We start from the raw sequence: 23,163 nt of genomic DNA, 5'->3' as shown, positions 1-23,163 counted from the left end.
AATTAGAATAAATAGGGAAAGAAAAAAGAATTTTCAAAGCAAATATATACCTGAAAAACATAGAAATTTGGAAATTTGCCTCACCCAGCAGCCAAGCCTCATTTTTTAAAAAAATGTTTTTACATGTTTTTCTCTCAAAGCTAAGCTCTCCAGAATGATACAATCATCAGACCAAAAATTATCATTTTAATGTTTTTTCTAAACATACTAGGGTTTATGCCTTAGATTCCCCTGAGTTCATGTGGCATGACCTTGACTTCCAGTCACAACGCTTTGACACAAAGAAAGAAAAGTGAAGTCTGGCCATACGGTGAAAAGCAAGTGATTTTTGATGTTTAGAAATTTCAAAGAAAAATCCATCTACTAATCATCCAAATGGCACAAACTTGATCAACGGGTTGCATAACCACAAAGCCTACCTCAATTACCTAACTTTGACTCTCTTAGTCCAGCATTGACAGTTTTTGTATGTAAATAAAAATGGCAGCTATGGGTCCCTCAGCCTCAAATGTTCTCTTCCTCCCTTTGTTGTCACCACCTCATGTCATTCAGTTCTATTTCCAAAAATGTAGCTCACTTTCTTCTGGTAGTCATCCTGGAGATGATTTTAGATAGTGCACGGATGAACATTTTTCATTTTTTCAATTACATGCATATATACGTAATTACATATATTATATAAAGTACGTATCAAATTTGTGACATATAACATATCAAACAAGTAATTTTACAGGTACTATTGACTAGGACAAGAGTAAAGTAAGAAATTAAGTGAAAAGCATGATTCGATATTACATGAATATGACAAACATAAGGAAGTGTCATTTGAATGAGTTATGTGTGAGAGAAACTGGCCTTTAGCATCTTACAAGTTTTGGTGCTCTGTACCAAACATTTTTCTTGTGAAAAATGTTTTTCATATGTCCATCTTCTCCATATTTTGGCATGGATTATCTTGCGTGATGACTACTGTGCATAGAACCTAGTGCATACAAGGTTCTTCATGAGATAATGCCTGGGAACTTGATGACAGTTACTTGGCTTGACTGTGTGCATTGTAAGGTCAGCTTTCTTAGCGACAAACAGCTCCCAGAAAGGTTATGGTGGAGCTGACCCACTGCTCTCAAGGTTGAGTGTTTCTCATCCTTGACTGCACAGAAGAAACACCTGGGAGCTTTGAAAGCCCTTCATGCCCAGGCTACACCCCACACCAATTAAATTAGAATCTCTGAAAGTAGGACCCAGGAGTTTTATTTTTCTAATTATCTGAGTGCTTTCAACATGCAGCCAAGGTTGAAAACCACAGGGCTGGGTGATAAAGTCACCATCAGCTAGCTAAGTGACTGAGAGCCAGTTAGTCACAGAAAACGACAGCATCAGTGGTCTTATAGACCATTAGGGCCTTTGCTCTAGAAATGTTCTCCTTGCCTGAATGCTTCTCCGTCAGATATATGCTTAGCTGACTCCCTCATATCCTTCAGGTCACTGTCAAATCTCACTGACCACCATATTTCTGACTGTGTTCTGTCCCCAATCTCCACCTAATACCATTCCTATTTCCCCTTATTCTGTCCTACTATTTTCTTTTCCATAGTGCTTATTATCCTCTAACATATATAATTTCCTTATTAAATTATTGTTATTGTCAATGATTGTTTCACCCCTCTAGAGTGTGAGCTCCTTGGGCACAGGGAACTTTGCTTTCTTCTCTAAGTATCTCAAGAGCCTAGAAGAGTGCTAACTACATGGTGAGTGCTCAATAAATATCCGCAACATAAATAAAAATTCGAGCCGGAAAAAGCCTGCTAGATTGTTTCTAAATCCAACATTCTCATTGAACTGATGTGAAAACTGCAGCCCAGAGAGGAGAAGAAATGCATCCGGGGTCACAGAGCAGTGCAGCGACTGACCCAGTACTAGACCCCGACTCTATGACTCCCAGTGCAATGCCCTTCCACTCTAATAAACAATTTTACTGTTTAGAAGTGTGTGCACAAATAGTTCCAAAGAGTAAAACTTCAAGCAGAGCCTTTGTCTCTGCCTAGGGTTTTCAAAAATCCACTCTTTTTTTTTTTTGAGAGGCGTTACTATCATTAGACCTTGATGAATCCAATTCAAAATTTGGGAATACCACAGTGGTGTCTCTGGAATCACTCAGAGCCTAGAGACCATACAGAGAGATTGATTTTTACCAGCCCATTTTTTTTTTGGAGCCATTTTTGTTTGTTTTGTTTTGTTTTCCCTAATCTGGGCTTAAATAAAGAAGCTGCAAGATCTACGCTTTGAATTTTGTAAATGAGCCTGCCGCTCATTGCACTTTTCAGCAAGATAAGGCCCGAATGGCATTTGCAGAAATGCCTCCCTATCTCTCCAGCAATCCAGCTCCTCTGCGGGGCCCTTGGTAACAGCTTGGCAAATCTGCAAAAGGAATGCGACTATATAGTTTGTGTGTGAACCGTGGAGTTATTATGGTTTCCAAATTGCCTAGCAGGTCATTAATCATAGGCCAAGATAGGCCATCGCAGCGGCCTGGAGTGAAAGCGCCCAGCATAATGCCAGCGAAATCATGTTTAACATGCAGCTCTTGCCGGCACAGATATGGAAGGGGAGAGGGAAGGAAAAAAATCATTCCCCTTTTAGGAAAGAAAACTTCTACTTATCTTTGATTTGCATTCAGTCCTCCCTCAATAGTCCTTAAGCCTGTTATTTAATTCATTTTGGTGCCAGGGTTCATCACAAAGCAAAAACCCTAAGCGAGACCTATGCAGTCTGTGACCTCCAAACCCCCTGTCTTTTCTTGTCAGTTCTATGTCATTTGTGCAGTTGAACTCCACCAATTTGAAATGCTGACCTCTTCCATAGACAACCTTATTCTCCTCGAGTGAAAGAAAGGCCCCAGGGCCGACAAACCACTCAAGCGGGAGACGGCAAGAAAAGAGAAAAGTGGTTGACTCGTAAATCAATTTCCACAGCCCACCCAAAATCCACACACACATTGAATTTGTATAAATTTTTTTAAAAAAATTGCTGAATGGGTTTATAAAGAAGGGGGCACCAAGAACAAAAATAAAAAGTTATGAATTGGGGCCAGAAAGAAGGGAAGTTAAAATCCTGCTCCCAGTGGGCCAGAACAGCTCTTAGGGCCCTCCTCTTTTTTTATACCTGGACTCCCTGAGGTTGTTTGAAAAGAAAAGTTGAAAATAAAATGCAGGAATAAAGTTCCATGTCACTGGCAAAGGCAACAAAAGAGAAGAGGGTGCTGAGACTACCAGAAAAAAAACAGGACTTAAGCTATAGAGTCTAGGAGTTGCTAGGCCAAAGCTTGGGATATATATGACCCATCTGCATGGTGCTGTACATGGGCACATATACTCATATTCCCCATTGCTGGGCCTATGTCCTGCATGCCCAAAAATGTAAAACTCAACAACACTGTAAGACCTGTCATTTTACATAGCCAATGTTTTTTTCCTACCATGTCTGTCACCTCTCTTAGATTTTAGATTTTTTCCCATCAAAACCAGTCATCAACTATACAGTTATACTACACAATTTTTCCCAAAAAACAGTCATCAACTATACAATTATTTAATTGAAATCTACATTTATTGAGCACCTACTATGTTTCTGCCCTAGGCATTGGGAATATTAAACACAGTGCTTTTCCCAAAACCCCAACAATCTAGTGTGAAAATAAAACATAAAATTTCCCTCATATGGAGAAAAAAAACAAGAGAATAGACACACAAGTTTCTGCTTTCCCACATGAATCAGTTTTGCTTAGATTTTTCTCTCTCCACCCCCATTTTCTTGCTACCAAGATTTTTTAGATTGAGAAAAAAGTCCCAAATCCATTTACATTTTGCTGTAGACTGTTCTTTCTGTTCCCTAGACCTCCTGACACCTAAAGAGAACAAAAAGAATAGTTCCCTTCTTGTGTTCTGAAAATTGAGTTTCTCCCATTATGAAGCACACACTAATGAACCCTTTTATTTCAGTTACTTTCAAGATTCGAGAAACATTGTTAGACAATTAATGAGGATTCACAAATTGTTATAGCTGAGTGAGATAAAGCATCATGGAGTTTCCTGGTTATTTTTCTTTAGCGCTATTGTTCTCAGAGCTACAGAATGCTCATTGTAACTCCTGGTGGTCAATATGAAAATTTTCATCCTTTCTCTTTTTGATATAGCAGAGTCTACTTAATAAAAGTGATTCCAGGAATTCTTCTGAATTCTAAACACAATTCAAAGTTCTTTTGTTTTGATAAGCTTTTTCACTCTAGGAAAAAAAGGAAGGACTATGCACAAATAAATAGAATATTGTAATGAGGGCAACTACATAACAGCAGAATACGGTCATCCCTTGGTGTCTGTGGTGGATTGGTTTCAGGAACCCCTGAGATACCAAAGTCCACAGGTGCTGATATACTACAATCCCTGATATAAAATGGCATAGTATTTGCATAAAACCTATATACATCCCCCCTTCTACTTTAAATCATGTCTAGATCACTTATAATACTTAATACAAGGTAAATGATACATAAATAGTTGTTATATCATTCAGGGAATAATGACAAGAAAAAAATCTGTCCATGTTCAGTACAGATGTAATTTTTTTTCAGATATGTTCAATCTGAAATTGGCTGAATCCATGGATGTAGCACCCATGGCTATGGAGGGCCAACTGTGTGCAAAAGTTCCAGAGAAAAGTGATTAATCTGTGTAAAGTGGGATCAAGGAAGGCCTCCTGGAGGAAGTGACGACTGAGACACCAGAGAAACAAAGAGGTCATATGCAAAGATACCAAGATGAGACAAAGCAGAATGTGTGCAGAGAGGACAAGCAGTTTGGCATTGCTGGGGGATAAAGGTCAACAGGGTGACTGGAGATCTGGGTGGGGCTGAAGACAGAGGCTAGGTCATCAAATCTCTTATCAAGCATCCATTAGAGCAGAAGTTCCAGGTGAATACCCAGCACATCTGCCGTATTCAGCATCACGTTGACTTTGCCTAGCATAGCGCTGGCACATTGTAAGAGCTCCATGAATGTTTGTGGGGTGAAAAAAGTAACTGCTATCATGGGCAATGGGGGAAATGATAGAAGTGTTTTAAACAGGAGATATACGATCATACTTTTTAAAGATCACTTTGGTGGCAGTGGTGTGGTCTGTGTATTATCTTAAAAGTACTCTAGTGGCCACAGAGTGGAGGATGGATTGGAGTGACAAGAATAAGAACAGTATTTAGAAGGTGAAGGTCCAGGGAGAAATGATCAGGTCCTGAACAAAGGCAAAATCCATGGGGTTGAGAAGGCAGGAGCTGAAATGAAAAGGGCATATAAAAGGTTTGGAAACAGAAAAAAATTATGTCTAAATTGTGCATCAGTTACATTTTCAAATAACATTCTCAGAAGTTTCCTCCAACCTCAGGACATCTTTACAGGCAAAATATCTCTAAATTTAAAGCTTTATGGGTCTAATCATTAATTGGGGGAAATAGTTCAACAAATCACTCTAATATTTCCCAGTTTTCTAGACTTTTAAGACATCATATAGAATCTTTTAGATTTATTGATGCTCACTAGGATCTGGTAGAAGAAGATGAGGAAGGGTACAAACTATTCTTGGGTTTCTGGTTGAAAATATTGCGGGGGGGGGGGGTGACAATATCACAAACCAAGATTTGGAAAACAAGTTGGGCATGCTCTTTCAACCAACATTTTTTTTTCAGAGCCTAAGAAGCACTTAACGAGAGCTAGATTGAGGCCCTTAGAGGTTCTAGGAATGGAAAAAAATAGGAAAGGCTGGAAATGTAGTTGAAACACCAATGCCAGTGCTGTCAGCTAAAATGTAGATCCCAGTAATGAAAGGAACTAAATAGGGAAGATTCTGCCTGGCCTTGATGGTTTGAAATTTTTGCAATCTTGAAATCTAATTGAGAAAATGGCCTTTTGAGGGAACATACTTGTCATTCTCTCCATGTTTTTTAATCTTGAATCTCCCAGTTATGAGTGGTATCATCTTGGGCGAGTCGTTTAATTTTTTTTTTTTTTTTTTTTTTTTTGAGACACAGTCTCACTCTCACCCAGGCTGGAGTGCAGTGGCACGATCTGGGCTCACTGCAACCTCCGCCTCCCAGGTTCAAGCACTTCTCCTGCCTCAGCCTCACAAGTAGCTAGGATTACAGGCACCCACCACCACGATCAGCTAATTTTTTGTATTTTTAGTAGAGATGGGGTTTCACCATTTTGGCCAGGCTGGTCTTGAACTCCTTACTTCGTCATTTGCCCGCCTTGGCCTCCCAAAGTGTTGGGATTACAGGCTTGAGCCATCGCACCCAGCCTAAGTCATTTAATATTTCTGAGCCTCTGTTTCCACTGTCTGTAGCTCAGGGGGTTGAAGAAGGAGACCTCTAAAGTACTTCTACTTTTAAACATTCAGGGATTCCATAAATGAAATTGATGACACCATGTTGAGAAATCTGACCCTACTGTTCAGAAAACTTAAAAGTTCAGACAATTAAGGAGGATAAGTATTGGGAGCAAATGCCCAGCTCATGGGTGGGACCCACAAATTCGTTAAAAATGGCCCTTGGAGTAAAATCTACAATAGACAGAGCCCAAGTCTCTCTGAAACCCCATACCCACTGTGCCCCTCTTCCTTACTCACAGAATCCCCCTTGCGTTTTAAGCAGTGACATTCCTGGCTTAAAAAATAAAACTCTAGCCACATTTTAGAAGACAGCAGCTTTCAGCTGGCCTGCTCTTTTTCTCTTTATCCTTCCCCTTCTTGCCTAGAAAGCAGACATTATCTGGAGATGGGGCAGTCATCCTGGGACCACAAGGCAACAGGTTAAACACTAAGGATGGCTGGGTGGAAAGCTAGTTAGCACCTGTGACCCTGAAAGCACTGAGAGCCATCATAGTAACCTCAGTACATTCCTACATCCAGACTTCTTGCTCGGGGAAAAAGGAAGAAAGGAAAGAGGGGAGGGAGGAAGAGTGGAAGGAAGTGAAGGAGAGAGGAAAAGAATAAGAGAGACAGACAGAGGGAGGAGAAGAGAGAAATAAGGAGAGAAAGAAGACAGGCAGGAAAGGAACAAAGGAAGGAAGGAAGGAAAAAGGGAGGGAAAGAGAGAGGGAAGGAGGGAAGCTGGAGAGAGGGAGAGAACAGAGAACGGGAGGCAGAAAGTAGATAGAGGAGGGACTGAGAAAGGAATGAAGGAAGGAAGGGAAAGAGGAAGGGGGAAGGATGGAAGGAAGAAAGAAAGGAAGGAAGGGAGAGGAGGGAGAGATTGAGGAAGGAAGAGAGAGGAAGGAGGGAGGAAAGGAATGAAAGAAGAAAGAAGGGAGGAAAAGAGGGAGGCCATGGGAGGAAGGAAGGTGAGGAAGGAAGGAAGGAACAAAGGAAGAGAGAAAAGAAGAAAAGAAAGGCATGAAGAAAGGAAGGGAAGGAAGGAAGGAAGGAAAGAAGGAAGGAAGGAAAGAAGGAAGGAAGGAAAGAAGGAAGGAAGGGAGGGAGGGGGGGAGGGAGGGAGGAAGGAAGGACGGACGACGGAAAGAAGGAAGGAAGGAAGGAAAGAAGGAAGGAAGGAAAGGAGGGGTGCCTCCGTAATTTGGTTTTACTATCATAGGTTGGGTTTTCTGCACCATCAACCTATTTCTGATAAATATGATGACTGACCTCTTTCGTTTAGTGATGAATAAGCTCATTTCCCTGCAACATTTAGTATGCTTGGGAGCTACAGATATAATAAATGACTGCTTCCAGTAAAAAATCTTGACTACAAAGAGGAACAAAACTAATTGTATGTCTTCCAGGACAGAGGCCACATTTTATACATCTCTAGCCCTATTGCCCAGTGTAGACATGACATACTTTAGAACCACAATTCCTATGGGTTAAATAAATGATGGAGAGAAGGAAAGTGTCTTTTTCCATCAAAGAGTTATTTCTATCATTTTGACAGCAAACATTTACATGTGATGATTCATCATTAGATTAATTCTTCCTCCTTCCCAGGTCAACTAAACCAGTCTATGGGAACATCACATGGAAACCATAAGAAGTTTCTGCTGAATTTCACCAGTGTGGCATGACATGCCCTCAGGAAGAAGGTAATACCCAGATTCCTGGGGTAGATGAAGTGCCCTTGTGCTACCATCCATGGCAAGGAAATATGAAACTTGCCCCAAAAGGTGTAATAATGCATCAGGGCTGAGAAGAGGAGCACTTGGGAGCCTCAGAGCAGAGCCTGGGTGGCCATGCAGGAAGGCATAAGGTAGGAGAAGGCACTTCTTCTCCCTCTTTGTTCTGCTACACTCCCCACCTAGAGGAGGTCTCAACTAATGCCCAGATCTGAACTGAAATTATGTTTAAATGCAAATAGTTTACATATTGTTAACTCCCTAACTGGGAAACAGTTTTCACAACAAAACCAACAGTTACCAGGGGCAACATAACCGAATGAGAGAAAACATCTTGCTAGTGCACAGTTGAGTGAATTGCTAGTATCTCTGCCAGCATCTATTTCCAGCCACTCCTTGAAGGACAGTTTTAAAGTTCACCTAGTTGTCACCATCATCATCACTCTAGAGCAAGAATCAGCAAAGTACAATCTGGAATCAAATCCTATTGTTGTAGGTAAAATTTTATTGGAGCACAGCCACACTCATTCATTTACATATTGTTCCTCGCTGCTCTTGCACTACAGTTGTGGAATTGAGTAGTTGCTCATGAAGCTGAAAATATTTACTATGTCACCCTTTACAAAATAGTTTGCAGATTCCTGATCTAAAAGACAATTGTATTTTCTTGTTTGTTGTTTTGTTTTATTTTTGCCTGCCCAGTATCTAAGTACACTTCCCTTGGGTATTCTTAAGCATTTTGAGAAAAGTTTAAAAGCAGACAAGGCCACTCACTTTCCCGGCCTCCCTTGCGTCTATGGCTCAACCATTCTGAAGCTCTCACCATAGATGTGGACCTGACGACTAGTGGCACAAAGAAGCAGGGACAGAAGATAATCTGTTTTTGTCCCAGTGGTACCTGGGGCTATGGCAAACCAATTTCCAGGCTGTGGCACCATCTGCACCAGCAGGACATCCAATGTCTAGACCTGGGGATGGCATCAGTACAAACAGTGGGAACCAGAGATCAGAAGCAGTGGTGGTTGCAGCCTTATCCAACTATTGTGGGAAATGGTTTTAATGATGGTTTTGGCTACTTCTCAGCCGCACCTTTTCTAGTCCATGTTCTGATTCTGGAATTAGCCTTTTTAGTAATTTTATGAACTACCCAAAGCTCCTTCTGTAACTTTCTTTTTTGTTTAAATTGACCAAAGTCTATTTCTGTTGCTTGTAACTGAGAGCTCTGACTGATAAAACCACCTATTTTTTTCATTTGTACATCAGTCGGCAGTTTACAAATCACCTTCATGTAACTGTTTTTGTCTTGTGACAACCCTGCAAAGTGTGTTTACGCCCACTTAACAGGTGAAGAAACTGAGGTTAAGTGAGGTTGAGCAATCTCATTAGGTCAACACTGGGATCTCTTTTGATAAAAACAAGGAATCTCTTTCCACTATGCCAAGCAGGCAGAAGTCCTTTTATAGCATCACGCTTACTGGTTTTACTTATAAATTAAGCAAATTGCATCCCCTCTTCAAAACCAGCACAGTCCAGAGCTCTGTTAATGCTTACCAGCGTCTTGTCATTTATTTGCCTCCTTTATTCCCATCCAGGTGGCTTTATTTTTCATTTGAAAATGTCATTGCCAGGTCATTAGCAATGCACTGTTACCTGACAGTAGGAATAAGTGTCCCTAGGCCATATGGCTGAGTTTAATCTACATGGTCACGGTGTAATCCCATTGAAATGGCTTCCCTTTGCAATCAAAACCGAATTTCACACTTTACCAAGATGGGGGCAGCTCTTGTCTTCCCCAGAGTAATATAGATCTCCCCAGGCAGCCAAGGCCAATGGAAATGGCTTTCTTCTCCGGGCTAGCAGCAGGTGGGGGGCAGGGCTGAGAGGTCAGCGTAAACGGGAAGAGACTGGAAAGGAGAAGCAAGACCACTGGGGGAATCAGAGTCCAAAGTAATCCTCTGCATTCACCTCCAGTAGATTACCACTGGGGACATTCAACCCGTGTAACTTGGGAGAAGTAAATTTAGAATAAGCCCTCTTTATGGAATTAGAGGCTTTATCTTATCCACAATTGTTATTTCTAAAGTTTTCTATCTGATTTATCTCCCCAGAAAGGCTAAAATTAAAAACGATTGTCTACAAACTAGCCTTCTATCAGAGCAACCTCAGTTAATTAGAATCTCCAGAAATATGTATTTTAAGCAAACCTCTCTCCATTTATTATAATGCTACCAGTCTTAGTCCAGCGTATGATAATCATTGCTACAAATACATAAGAAAAGAAAAATTGAGTGTCACTAGTGATGTAAGCAGAATTTTAAATCTGAGAAATCACTTTTAAGAAAACTTACCAATTGGTAAATTTGTTGATTTAAAATATAATAAAACTTAGTGAGACCATGCAGAAATTTATACTCATATCACTGACCATGGAATCATAACTGATTGAATCTTTCTGAAGGCAATTAAGAAATATTAAGCAAAAAGCCTCCAAAAGACACATTTCCTCGGGCAAGGCAAGCCTCTTTCTGTAGCTCTGTCCTGAGGATATAATCACGGAAGTGTGTAATTGTTTGGTTATAATGTTTTTCGTCATAGAATTTATTCACTAAGGGCAACGTATTTTAAAAAAAGAAATTCTCTTGTTTAAAAATACACAGATTTGTTAAGATGTTATTGTACCTTCAACCAACATTTTAACATTTTAAATCATGTTGTAGAAGACTAATGATACAGAAACATGTAACTGCTAGATGTTTGAGTTTCTGTCTTATGGGATGACATAAACTGTAAGGTCTGGGACCATATTGGTCTTTTTCACTACTGTATCTTGAGGGCTTAAAACAGGACCTGGGAAAACATTTGTTGAATAAATAACTAAACTAATTAATATTCATATTTTAAGTAGAAAAGCGAAAGATCTGATGCTATTTTATAAAAATAAATAGATGAAAGATAGATGATAGATAATCAAATGTTGACTAATATTCTCTGGTTGATAGAATTATAGGTGACGGCTATTTTCTTCTTTTCATTTATGTATATCACAGATATATTTCTATGGTAATAAACATAAATCTGCATCACCATTTAAAATTCTGCACAATATACTATTATATGAGCTTGCAAATATTAATCTATTTATCTATTTATTGAGACAGGGTCTCTAGCTCTACCACCCAGCCTGGAGTTCAGTAGCATCATAGTGGCTCGCTGTAGCCTCAACATCCTAGGCTTAAGTGATCCTCCCACCTCAGCTTCCTGAGTAGCTGGGACCACAGGTGTGCACCAGCACCTTCAGCTAATTTTTGTAGAGACAGGATCTCACCATCTTTCCCAGGCTAGTCGCAAACTCCCGCACTCAAGCAACCCTCCTGCCTCAGCCTCCTAAAGTGCTGAGATCTCAAGCATGAGCTGCTGTGACCTGCCTGCAAATACAGTATTTATTTGAACCAATACTCAAGATTAAAGTTTCGGGTTGTTTTGGCTTTTTCACCATTATCTTAAAAAAAAAAATACTACAACAAACACTCCTGGCTCTGTATCTTTTCAACTTGTCTGATTTTTTTTTTTTTTGCCTTACAAAAATCCCTAGAATTAGAATAGCATGTCTGTTTTCATCTATAGGGGATCTCCAGCAACAAATTAGCTGTTCGTTGAAATGTATACCCTGTTTAGACACCACAAAATAAATCCCCCTCATTTCTGTGTCCCAGTGAAACAGGGACGTTCCTGAGAAAGAGGAGATGGATGTAAAGCAGGCCTCTTCCTGGCCACCCCAACAGGAGAAAGAACACGCCCTACACGTGTTGCTCTCTCTTCCAAACACAGCTTCCATGTCCTCAGGAAGTGGAGACATGAGTGGTCTGAATGCTGAACCTGGACTAGTCTAGCCAGATCATCCTCCCAAGGCTGAGATATTTGGTATTATATTTTCATGGATTTTCAAGGGAAAAAATATCATCATTAGTTTACATGAACCACCATTGGCTACATCTCTGTGGTTATACCAACTCTACAGTTTTTATTTCAGCAGTCCGATATTATTTGCTTATGTGGGGCAGGCTTATGATTGTTTCTAAATCTGTCCTATGTATCAAATACTATTGCATTCTGAACATATTTAGACAATGTAATATTTTCATAAAATATCTGAAAAGTAGACCTTGTGTTTACATCTTTGGCCTCCATTATTTTTGGCCAACGGTCCATGAGGTAATTATTATATCTCAAAAACATAATCCGTCTTCTGGAAGATAAAGAAGGTTGCCCAGAGAAGGAAAAAAAAAAACCAGAAATGTGGGAAAGACAAAGAGGGACATATGGAAGATCATCCCTGCTCTCCAGAAATGAAAACATCATACAAGGACTCAGTGAAAAACTAATGACCAAGAAGCTGACCAACTTTTGCAGGATTATCAAACATTACTGGGATTATCAACAGCAGTTTTTCTTTTTTTTTTTCTCCACTTTTAAAAAATTGGTGTTTTGGAACTGAATGAGCTGATCGGTGGGTAGAAGCACAGGGAGACAGTGACAGCAATTCTTGGAAGGTTGAAAACTGAAGCAAATTTTAATAATTTCACTAGTGTCCCATGCAATGGAAATAATGACTATCCCATGAATATGAATGGTTTTGTGAAAATGTTCCTTCTAAGTCCCGAGGAAACCAAAGTTCTGAATCACTCTGGAAAGCTCAGAAGATATGTCTCCTGGAAGGAATCTCAGTGGCTAATTTTAACTTCCAGTGTTTATTTTTTCCTAGCAACGTAGTCACATCTTGGGGCTTCATTTTTCTGTTCCACAAAATGGGGTGATAATTTCCTACCTGCTTCATCAGGGAGAAGTAACGCCCACATCATTCTGCTCTTGCTGGAAGATGACGGCTCACTGCTTGGAACCCTGAAACTCTTCCACAACACAAGGCAGTCTTTCCTTTTTCCTTCTTTCCACAAGTTTAGACCTGTGAACATGATCTCTGCTTTACCTCCTTCTATCTTGGTGGCATGAACACCACAGAACAACAGTATTAAAAATTCCCTGAGGACTTAGCTATGGCATAGCATTTTTGTTTCACAGATGTAAGGCATGTGTGATATATATTTTCTTGGTACACAAAAATAAAAGACTAATACCTATTTCATTTTCAACTGGATTTTCTTGAGCATGTGTTGGATATCATGCTAGGAACTTTTGCAAAGTTAATCTTATTCTATCTTTATCATTACCATAGAAGGTAGTTATTATTATCTCTACTTATGCAGATGAGAAAACAAAGGTTCCACTCCCGAACTAACTGATGGTACATAAGAATCCCAACCAGATCTCTTCATGCAAAGTTAAATATCTTCCAGAACAAAATAATGTTCAAAGAAAACCAAAAGGACCTTTCTAAGGAATTCCTCCCTTCCTCCTTTTTTTCCTTTCTTTGTATCTTCCTCTTCCCTTCCTTCCACAAGTTTATGAGTGTCAAGGACATGCCAGATAATGTTCTAAAAGAATATTCTTGGTAATACAAAGAAGATGGCAAAGAACACGCTCAAGTATTGGCAATGCTTTCAGAAGCAAGGAAGCATAGAGTTGGTGTCTGGATCTTATTGGAGAAACTAAGGGCTGGATTATGGTGGAAGGCGAATGAAATTTGGAGTCAGGCAAATCTGAGGTCCAATCCTGTCTGCCACTACTTAGCTGTTACAGACTCTCATTTTTATTCACCTATAAGATAAATATAGTAATACACCACCTTGAAGGATTGCTCTGATCATTAACAATATAAGATCCCTGGCACTTGAAAAATGCTCAGCAAACACGAGATAAGGATGTAGCCATGTGTATATGTTTTACCCATTTCCATTGTAGGAAAAGGTCCTGCTATACTGCCCCGGTCTGGGTGGTCATTCATCTGCCCATCTGCAGTACTATCTTTTATGACCTTTCCCAGGCATCCAACACAGCCAAGCCTCAGAAAGCAGAAGCTGGGGGCATCTCGGTGCATCAGGACACTGCGGAAACTGCACTAGGGCAGGCTTCATCTCCTTTGGCTTGCAAATCCCTGCTCCTTTGGCTGGGAGGCACTTCATGGGGTGGAGGGCCAATTCGCCATGGCGGTTTGTATCTGCAGCAGGCCTGACAGGCTGGGAGAGGAAGGCGTTAATGTTTTCTGACAGGCGACCCCTAATTGTGGGAGCTTTTCTTTTCGGCCTTTCTGTGAAATTCTGACTTAGGCGAGCAGCATAACCAAGTGGTAGGGCATTCAGCATGGCTTGCACTACACTGAGTTGGGGGGGTGGGGTTTGGGGGGGTGGAGTGGAGGAGGGGGGTGCTGGCCCAACATTATTCATGAAGACTTTCAGCTGTTTTTGTCTTTTAACTAACCTTTGAGTTTGATCAGAAGGCTGGCTGGCCTCCCTTTTGCCAAAGGCCCTGCTGGCACCTGGACAATGGAGACAGACTGTTTTTCCTAGTAAAGAGAGATAGCTGGAGGAACCTAAAAGCTGTGTGTACTGGAGGGGGGTGGCTGGGGGAAGGACATGCCAGCTTTACTTCTGTCTGGTCTTCAGGAGAGGGGTGGTTATTGACAGAATTTCCAATTCCCCCAACAGAAGCAGCCGCCCTCTGACTGCTGACCCTGCAGGCTCAAGAACTTCATCCAGGCAAATGCACACAGTGGGCTGGTTTTTTCATTCGATTTTCAAATGTCACTCTCTTCCCCCAGCAATACCTTTCTTCTGCTCTTTCTCCCCACTATCCTCCCTCTTTCCAAAGAGTCCACCGGCTGAGCAGAGCTCCAATCTAGAAGCGTCTAGGGTTTTGTTAATTGTAAATAATGATGACAAAAAAGAAAGAACAAATGAGTGAGAAAGAAGAGGGGAAGGAAGAAGAAAAGGAAGAAAGAAAAGAGAGGCGAGAGAGAAAGTGACTCAGATGACAGAGAAAGACAGATCCAAAGAAAGGCAGGCATAAGTAGTTTGGTTCAGAGACGATGCGGAGGGCGGGGCTATGCTGGGGTCGAGTCCGGAGGCGGTGGGGCTGGCTGCGCTGAGCCCGGTAGTGCAGGCTTCCCGGGCCCGCGGGGGAGCAGGGAGCGACGAGGGGGAGGGAGGCTCTCTCTAAGGTCTCGCATTTGGCAGGTGCAGAGCTTTTGTCCCCTACATCCACTTCCTGCTTCGACAGCCCGGACCCAGGGCCCAGTCCTCTCCAACGCACTTTACAGAAAGTGACTCGCTCCAAGGAGTGTGGGTTGGCGGCTTTCCCCCATCTCGTCCCCAAAATAGCCCTGGTAGCCAGAGCATCAAAGGCGGCTTTGTAAGCGGCCGCCCGCTGGCTGCCTAGAGGGGGGCGCACGCGGGACGTTCTGGGAGCGCGTCCCACTCCTGTCTCCAACCTCTCTCTTTGCTCTCTGTCATTTATTCCCCTATCCTCGCCTCTCCTTTATTCTTTCTCCCTCTTGTTTTTCTCGTCTGCTTTCTCCATCTTTTCCTCCCTCCTCTCTCCCACCCCGGCAACCTACGCTCGAGTTTCTCTTCCCTTCTGTCTTCTCCCTCCTTCCTTGCCTTCTCTCCTCCTTTCTCTCGGTCTCTCTCTACTTTTTCTTTTCCCATCTCCTCTATGTCTCTCTTAATCTATCTCTGTTTCTCTCTCTCACCCCCTACTCCTACCTGTTCCTCCTTTTCACACCTCTCCCCTCGGGTCCCCACGCCTCCTCTTCCTCCTCCCAGCATCAGGTAGCCTGCAGAGTTCCCGGCGCGCGCAGCTGACAGCGGACGCATGCCTGCAGCCAATCAACGCCCGGATGCGCTGCAGCTTGAATAAATCATTAAGCCTGACACGCGCTCAGGACCCGCGCTCCGCGCTGCAACTTGCTTCCTGCCATTAACCTACACACCCTCTTTTGTAACAACCTAATCTTGCATACAAAGGAAGAAGGAATATAACTTCGACCTGCGCTAGATCCAAGCCATTCGCTTTCGCAGCGGGTAAACAACCTTAGTGTCAGCGAATCCACTTCCCTCCTTACCGTTGACTCCGGATAACCTGGAGCTTCTCCGGAAGTCCGAAAAGAACTATTTCTTGGCTCAGGAGTGGAGAGAGGGAGAAAGGAATTCAGAGGCTTTTCAGCAATAAGTAAAAGGACCTGAGGTTGCGGACGATTATTACACCACAAAAGCATCCACAGTGGTGTTGTTGTTGTTTTTTAAAGAAGTAGCAATAACTGATGCTTCTTGGAGAGCACTCTCTAGAAAATACAAATTAACACAACTAAGTTCTAGAAATGTTGACCAGATTTAATACTTTGTCCTTCCCCTTTGAAATGAGTGCATAAATTGCAGAGCGAATGAATAGGGGAAAGAAAGTAGGGGTGGCTTCCAATAGCAGCAACAGCTTTGCTGATCTTAACGGCAAGTCCCCAGTACCACCCCACTACCTGGTTCAGAAAGATCTTAACAAGCGCATATCTCTTGCATTGATATAGTCATTGGTTGCTCTAAAGCCCTTTCATTTTCTGTTCGTCTGGTGATCTATGCAAAGGAAGGTATCATTTTTCTCATTTTTCCAGAACAGAAAACTGTAATTGACTTCACTCCTGGCTCAAAAAGATGAAGCGATGTTTCTAGAATTACATGTTGTATGGAGTTGGGCCCACCCATACTCTAGGATTTTTCTTACTCGTAACCCCAAGAGTCCCTGAAAAATCTTACACAAAACTAGTATATCCATGAGATCCTATGGGGAAATGGCCTGTGTAGCAGACAGAGTCGGCAAGAGAGATGATGGCCCAAGGGTAAATGAAAAAGTTTAACAGAAAGACAGAGATATTGGTGAGGTTAACAAAAATGATGCTGCACCCAGAGACGAGGAACAAGGGAGAGCTGTTACCAGCTCTGGGCCTTAATTAAGGGGCAAGAGAAGCGGGTTGTTACTAGACTTCAGCAAGAGCTGTATCTGTGGGAGAGAAGCCTCCTGACAAGTGCCCTAGCCTTAGGACAAGGAGTAGAGCCACTGTCAAAGCAATAGGGCCTAGGCAGGGATGCAGCAGGGATAAAAATATCCCAACCTATCTCCCCTCCTACTTTGCCAACTCCTGCTGGTGTCTCCCACTGGTCAAACCCAAGAGGAAGCCAGAAAGTCACACAACTCTTGTGATTAATTCCATAAAGATAAGCCTGCCTCCTGAGACAGAGAGAAGAGCAGAGAAGGGTGGAGAGTGCAAGTGGAGGGGAAATGAAGAATGAGAAACACAACTTTCAGCGAAGCAGAGAAAACCATCCCCATTTGTCCATTTAGTCAACAAATACCTATCTTCCCAGGGGCGGGGGAGACAAGACAAGACAAGTAAGGTCTCTAGCTTCAGGGAGGTTACAACGTAGTAGGGGATAATTGACAATAATCATATAACCAAACAAAGATACAGCATTTTCAGATAGTGGTAAATGCCAGGAAGGAAAAACAGGGTTAATGGACAGTGATTGTAGCAGATGGAGAGCTGCTTTAAAGAGAGTGGTCAGGAAAAGCTTCCTGGAGGAGGTGGCACTTGAGGTAAGGCAAACTGGGCTTCTTAGAAAAATCTCCCTTGATTCCACATCTACTATCAGGCTTTTTCTACGTGGTTTGTGGGTAAGAATCTAATTTGGGCTGTGATCTAGATGCATCTGACCAGTCCCCAGGAAAATGAGATACAGGACTGGAAGATAAGAATAGCAACAACAGCAGGGGATAACATTTACATATAGCTTGTAATCTCTGCCATCAAGCCTTTTCTTAACTCATTTACGTGGCTTCACTAGCTGCTGTGTATATCAAGGAACTGGGCTGTTACTTCTGTGTTTAAACATCCCCAGCACTGCAAGAATAGTGAAGTGGAAAGGCAGGTTCTATTGCTCTTTCTTAAGACATCTCAGTCTTACTCCTTTGAAGTTCTTTGCAAACCACAGAATAGTTTCTTCTCTCTTCCTTGGTGGGTCCTGCCTGATGTGAACTTGAGATAGATTCTTCTTGATGCATCTCCTCCTACTCTCAATTTAAAATGTTAAAAGAACTGTGTCAGAGAGGTGAAACCTGTGCACCAATAGCTTTCTCCCAGCCTCTGATGATGTGTGCCATTCAACAGCTCTGCAGCCCGCAGCAGGTCTGTATTTTCTTTCTCTCCCGCACTCTCCGCTCCTCCTCGTCGATTTCGGGCGTGTCTTCTGTTTTAACTCGGTGGTCTCCAAGCCTTTGTTGAATAGGTAAGATTTCTCAGTCAATGAAGTCAACGCAGTTTTCTACCCCAGCATTCCCCTCCTCTCTCTTTCTCTCAAAAAAGAAAAAGAAAAAAAGAAAGAAAGACAGAAGAAAAAAAGGAAAAAAGAAAGAGAAAGGAAGGAAGAAAGAAAGAAAGAAAAAAGAGAAAGAAAGAAGAAAGAAAGAAAGAAGAAAGAAAGAAGAAAGAAAGAAAGAAAGAAAGAAAGAAAGAAAGAGAAAGAAAGAAAGAAAGAAAGAAAGAAAGAAAGAAAGAAAGAAAAGAAAGAAAGAAAAAAGAAAAGTGGGTGGGGGCTAAGACGGGGGAGAGGCTACTATTGCTAGCCTCTGGGGTCTACATTTTGTATTTCGCTGACAGCCCAGGGCCGCTCCAAAGCCCGCCGCGCAGCCAATGGGCAGCGGTGATTTATGGAGCTGACTAACGCGCGCTGAATGCGGCCTGTCAGAGCTCTGTGAATGGCTTCCCTCCGCCGCACAAGCCCCGGCTTTGTGTTGCTAAGCGATTAGAGCAGATGTAATGAGATTTTGCCCAATCCTTGCTTTGCCCTTTCCTAGCTTCGGCAAAATTGTGTGTGTTTTTGTGAATTTTTCGAGTTTGCATTGTGGCAAACAACGACTAACTTTGCCTCGAGTTTAACAAGACTGGATATTTCCCATTCAGAAGTGAGTAAAGAACACCTGTCCTTACAGGAGAAGGGAAAAAAAATCCCCTTTTATGGGGGCTGAAACATTATCCTAATGTTATATTCATAGCCATAAATGACTTGCTACACTTTCTTTGCATACCTTATCTGGAAACTTGCAAAGGAGCTAAATTAAAGGAAAGAGAAATGGAGAGTGGGGGTGGAGCCCATCTCTGGTCCTCCAAATGAGAAGATAAAAATAAAAGCAGGCATCACAAAAGCATTACTTCTCTCAAGTAAGCTCTAAATTGGCCCACTGCTGGCAGAAAGTCCGATTATTTATGGCGATGAGGAATTTACTGATTTTTTTTTCCTTAATTACGCTCATCTCTTTGAAAGGGACTGAAGCCTCAATGTGCATTCTATAGAGGGTCATTTAGCAAAATGACATCAGACGCTGTGGCGTGCTCCGCGCATCGTGGCTTTAAAAAATGATTATTCTGTGCCACTAAATGGTATAGATGTACCAACACAGACTAGATTTTTAACTCTGGAAGACGTGCTGGCTACCCGTTCTTTGTTGGGTTTTGTAAGATGCATTTTGCGCTCGGCTTTCCGCTTGGCTGGAGACACGCAAACTGAATCTGCAAGTAATGCAGGCGGCGAGCGAGGAGCCGGCGAGAGGCCGAGTAGGATTCTAATCACGTCCTTGCTAACTGACAAGAAGCAAGCCAGCCAAAAACCCACCAATTTCTTTTTGAATCTTGGTAATTGGGTACTTTTACACGCAGCTCACGCTATTCGGATAGAGTCACAAGCTTAGACCAGTGTCTCAAAGCGACCACACATTTCTAATGCGTTTTTTTAATTAAAATCTCAATCCGTTTGGAATGAACTCATATCATATGTGCCTCTTACTTAAAATCAATATAGCAAGTATGTGTATTGGAGAAAATGAGTAGAAAATGTATGCCTGGAAGTGAGGGAAGAGAAACATACTCACCACTAGGAGTTTGTATGTGGAGAGGGATGCCTCTCCAACCCCCATCCCAGAACCACCATCCTCCCTACCCAGACCTAGTCTCCATTATTTCATCCAGCCCTACCATAGTTTCACAGGGAGAAACTCAGAATGGAGTTGAGAATTGGAAAATGGTGGAGGACCCTCTCTTTCTGATTCACTTTTTTGGGGGATTTTAAATTTTGATCAAAGGATAATGCAGCCATTAGTCACCATCTATTCTTTGGGTGGGCGTGTACATTTGCAGCATAGGATAGAAAGAAAACAGATATACATGTACACACACACACACACACACACACTCATTCATCATAAAGTAAACATTTGGATGGGACTGGCCATAGCACTTATCATTGTCATTTCTGCCACTTAGCATGTTTTGCAACATTTTCTTCTCCATCCACCTCTTCCCTTTGACATTTTCATAAAAGTGGACCGGGACATCAGAGTCAAAGAAAGCTTAGAGTCAGCTGATTATTTTCATTTTAAAAAAAGGAAAAAAGTTTTATTACGAAACTAGTTTGTATAAAACAGGGTTATACATATTTTTGTAAGTTTGTAATAAAACAGTAAGAAAAAAAAAGGCAGTAATAGAAATCTCCAAAAGGCAACCTATCAAAACCAACTGGCTGCCACTTTGAGTTTGGACAGTAGCTGCATAAACTTTGTTCTTCTTGAACAGTATTTAATAACATCATTAATACATTAACAACATTTCTATAAAGTAAGACACATTGGTGCTGAAGTACAACTGGTGGCCTCTTGATCTCACCTATGAGGAGAGTTCTTTACAAAACCACATAGGGAAAATGGCAGTTGTAAGGTGAACTACACATCTAAAATATGCAGAGGTAATAGCATTACATGTTAAAGTATCAAGATATACACATTTTAAGCCATTTGTACAAAACTTCTATAAATTTTTCTCTCTCTTTCTCTCTTATGTACAAAAATATCTTAATATATCCCCAAACTGGTTAGGATAGATACAAATAGATTTTTTATAATAAAAAATTCACAAAAGATTGGAAGCATTCTATAATGAAAATGGTAGAAGAGACAGTGTGAGGGAAGCCATGGGGTTTGGGAATCCGGCCCTGGAGGAGAAGCAGGGTTTCAAATGGCTGAGAATAGCATAGTTTCACTGTAAACCAATGTCTACAGCTTACTGGGGTGGGGGCTACTGAGACGAAAGACACCAACTCGTTTCTAGAGGGCTAAGAACTGCACTTTGAGAGAGGGCGGGGAGGTGAACGGACCCGAGCAAGAGCTTTCAGCTGTGCGTGTTAGAGGTGGTGGGAGTTACTATAATGCGTGTGCTGCTCCCTTCTGCCAGGAGCCCACTGCTTTTGCACACAAGCTGCATTTTGCGCGTTGACTCAGGTCCCAGTTGCTCTTCATATCTCCGTGAATGATTGGAGTGCAAAGATACTGTTCTGAGCGCTTCCCGTGTTCTGAAAGCCATGTCTCTCAGGCATGCCTCGCTTAGTTGGCGTTGGGGTTGGTTGACTGTTTTCGTTTTTCTCTTCTTCTCTTTTCTTCTTCTTCTTCTTTTTTTTCTTTTCCTTTTCTCCCCCTCCCAACGCCACTGACAAGAAAGCACTAAAGTTGCAGGTTGTGCGATCACCCTATAACATAAGGAAAAGAGCAGGAGAGGTTAATTTGAACGTGTAGGCTAGTGGTAGAGGGAGATGGAGGTCTGGGAAAAGAGTCTGTCAGGTAGACATCTCTTTTGACATGTCCCAGTATTCGGTTCACCAGTATCTCTGCACCTCACTACTACCCTTCACTCCTTGGAGACCTGGGCAAAGCCATTTTCAGAGGCCAATGCTGAAACTAACAAACTAGGACTTGAAATCGACCAACTTTCACAAATCCTTTAAATAAAAATCCCCTTATCTCCTTGGAGACATCCCCACTTCCACAGACACTCAGAGGGAGGACGAAGGCAAGAATACCCACCTGCCCGCCCCAAAATGCAACCTACCTGCTTCCAAAGTCCATTCGCACCAGGGCCTGACCAGGCCGAGCCCCTCAGAACCAGTTGGTGAAGTCGAGCAGCTCCTGCTCCTCGGGGCTGAGCGGGTCGTAAGAGCCCTCGTCCGACGAGTAGGATGAGACCGGCGAGCCGGCCATGGAGTTCAAGTCGTTGGAGTAGTTGGGGGAGATGGTGGGCGACAGGACGCCAGCCTGGAAGGCGGCGCTCACCGCGTCATGCTCGTCCAGCAGCTGCTGCAGGGCGCGGATGTATTCGACGGCCGAGCGCAGTGTTTCCACCTTACTCATCTTCTTGTTGGCCGCGCCGTTGGGGACGTGCTCCCGAAGGGTGGCAAAGCCCAGGTTGACCAACTTGACGCGGTTGCGCTCGCGCTCATTGCGGCGCGCCACGGCGGCCGGCTGCTGCTGCGGCAGGCTGTAGCCAAAGCCGCTGAAGTTGAGCCGGCGTTTGCAGCGCATCAGTTCGGGCGAAGACGAGCGCTGTCGCTTGACTTGCTTGGGCGCTGACTTGTGACCGCCCCCTGAGGGCTGGCCGTCGGCCGCCGGTCTCAGCTGCGGCGCCTGCTGCTGCTGCTGCTGCTGCTGCTGCTGCTGCGCGCTTTGCGCTGCCGCTGCGGCTGCTGCGGCCGCCGCGGCTGCGGCCGTGGCAAAGAAACAGGCTGCGGGCGGCAGGAAGGGCTGCTGGGGCTGCGGCTGGGGCTGCTGGCCGGCGCCGCCGCTCTCCATCTTGGCAGAGCTTTCCATGCGCAGCGGCGGCCAAGGAGTCGCGGAATCAGAGCGATCCGGGACGCGAGGTGCGGGGTCCGCGAGGGGGACACAGAGAGGACTTGGGTGCAGGAACAGAGAGGGAAAGAAGAGGAAATATGAAGCGGGAGCCCTGAAGGAAGTTAAAAAATATATACAAAATCCCCGGGAGACTTCTTAGAGTGGGAGCAAAGAAGGTGAAAATGCTTTTTCTCCTCCCTGCACGCCGCCTCCTCCTCCCTCCCCTCCTCCCTTCGCGGGTTGGCTTCGGGAGCCTCGCGTGGCGCTCGCGTGTGAGGCTGCCGCTGGCGCCTTCTTGTTTCTAAGAAAAAAAAAAAAAGCAGAAGCAGCAGCAAAAGTCAGTGCTGAGCGCGCTCTGCCGCGTCTCGCG

The 23,163-nt window shown here is 43.0% G+C and overlaps 1 protein-coding gene across 1 annotated transcript; it reads right to left on the bottom strand.

Annotated features, from left to right (window-relative positions):
- Positions 1-20,504: 20,504 nt before the first annotated feature.
- Positions 20,505-22,772, bottom strand: ASCL1 (achaete-scute family bHLH transcription factor 1). The gene is made up of 2 exons (XM_055237624.2): positions 22,018-22,772; positions 20,505-21,658 (listed from the first exon to the last, which is right to left on the bottom strand). The coding sequence occupies exon 1, from the start codon at positions 22,770-22,772 to the stop codon at positions 22,065-22,067; it is 708 nt and encodes a 235-aa protein (XP_055093599.1). The 3' UTR covers positions 20,505-21,658; positions 22,018-22,064.
- Positions 22,773-23,163: the final 391 nt, after the last annotated feature.

This window comes from Symphalangus syndactylus, chromosome 13 (assembly GCF_028878055.3).
Source record: "Symphalangus syndactylus isolate Jambi chromosome 13, NHGRI_mSymSyn1-v2.1_pri, whole genome shotgun sequence".
Lineage (NCBI taxonomy): Eukaryota > Metazoa > Chordata > Mammalia > Primates > Hylobatidae > Symphalangus > Symphalangus syndactylus.
Note: the sequence above shows the minus strand (reverse complement) of the source record. Positions and strands in the feature narration are given on the sequence as shown.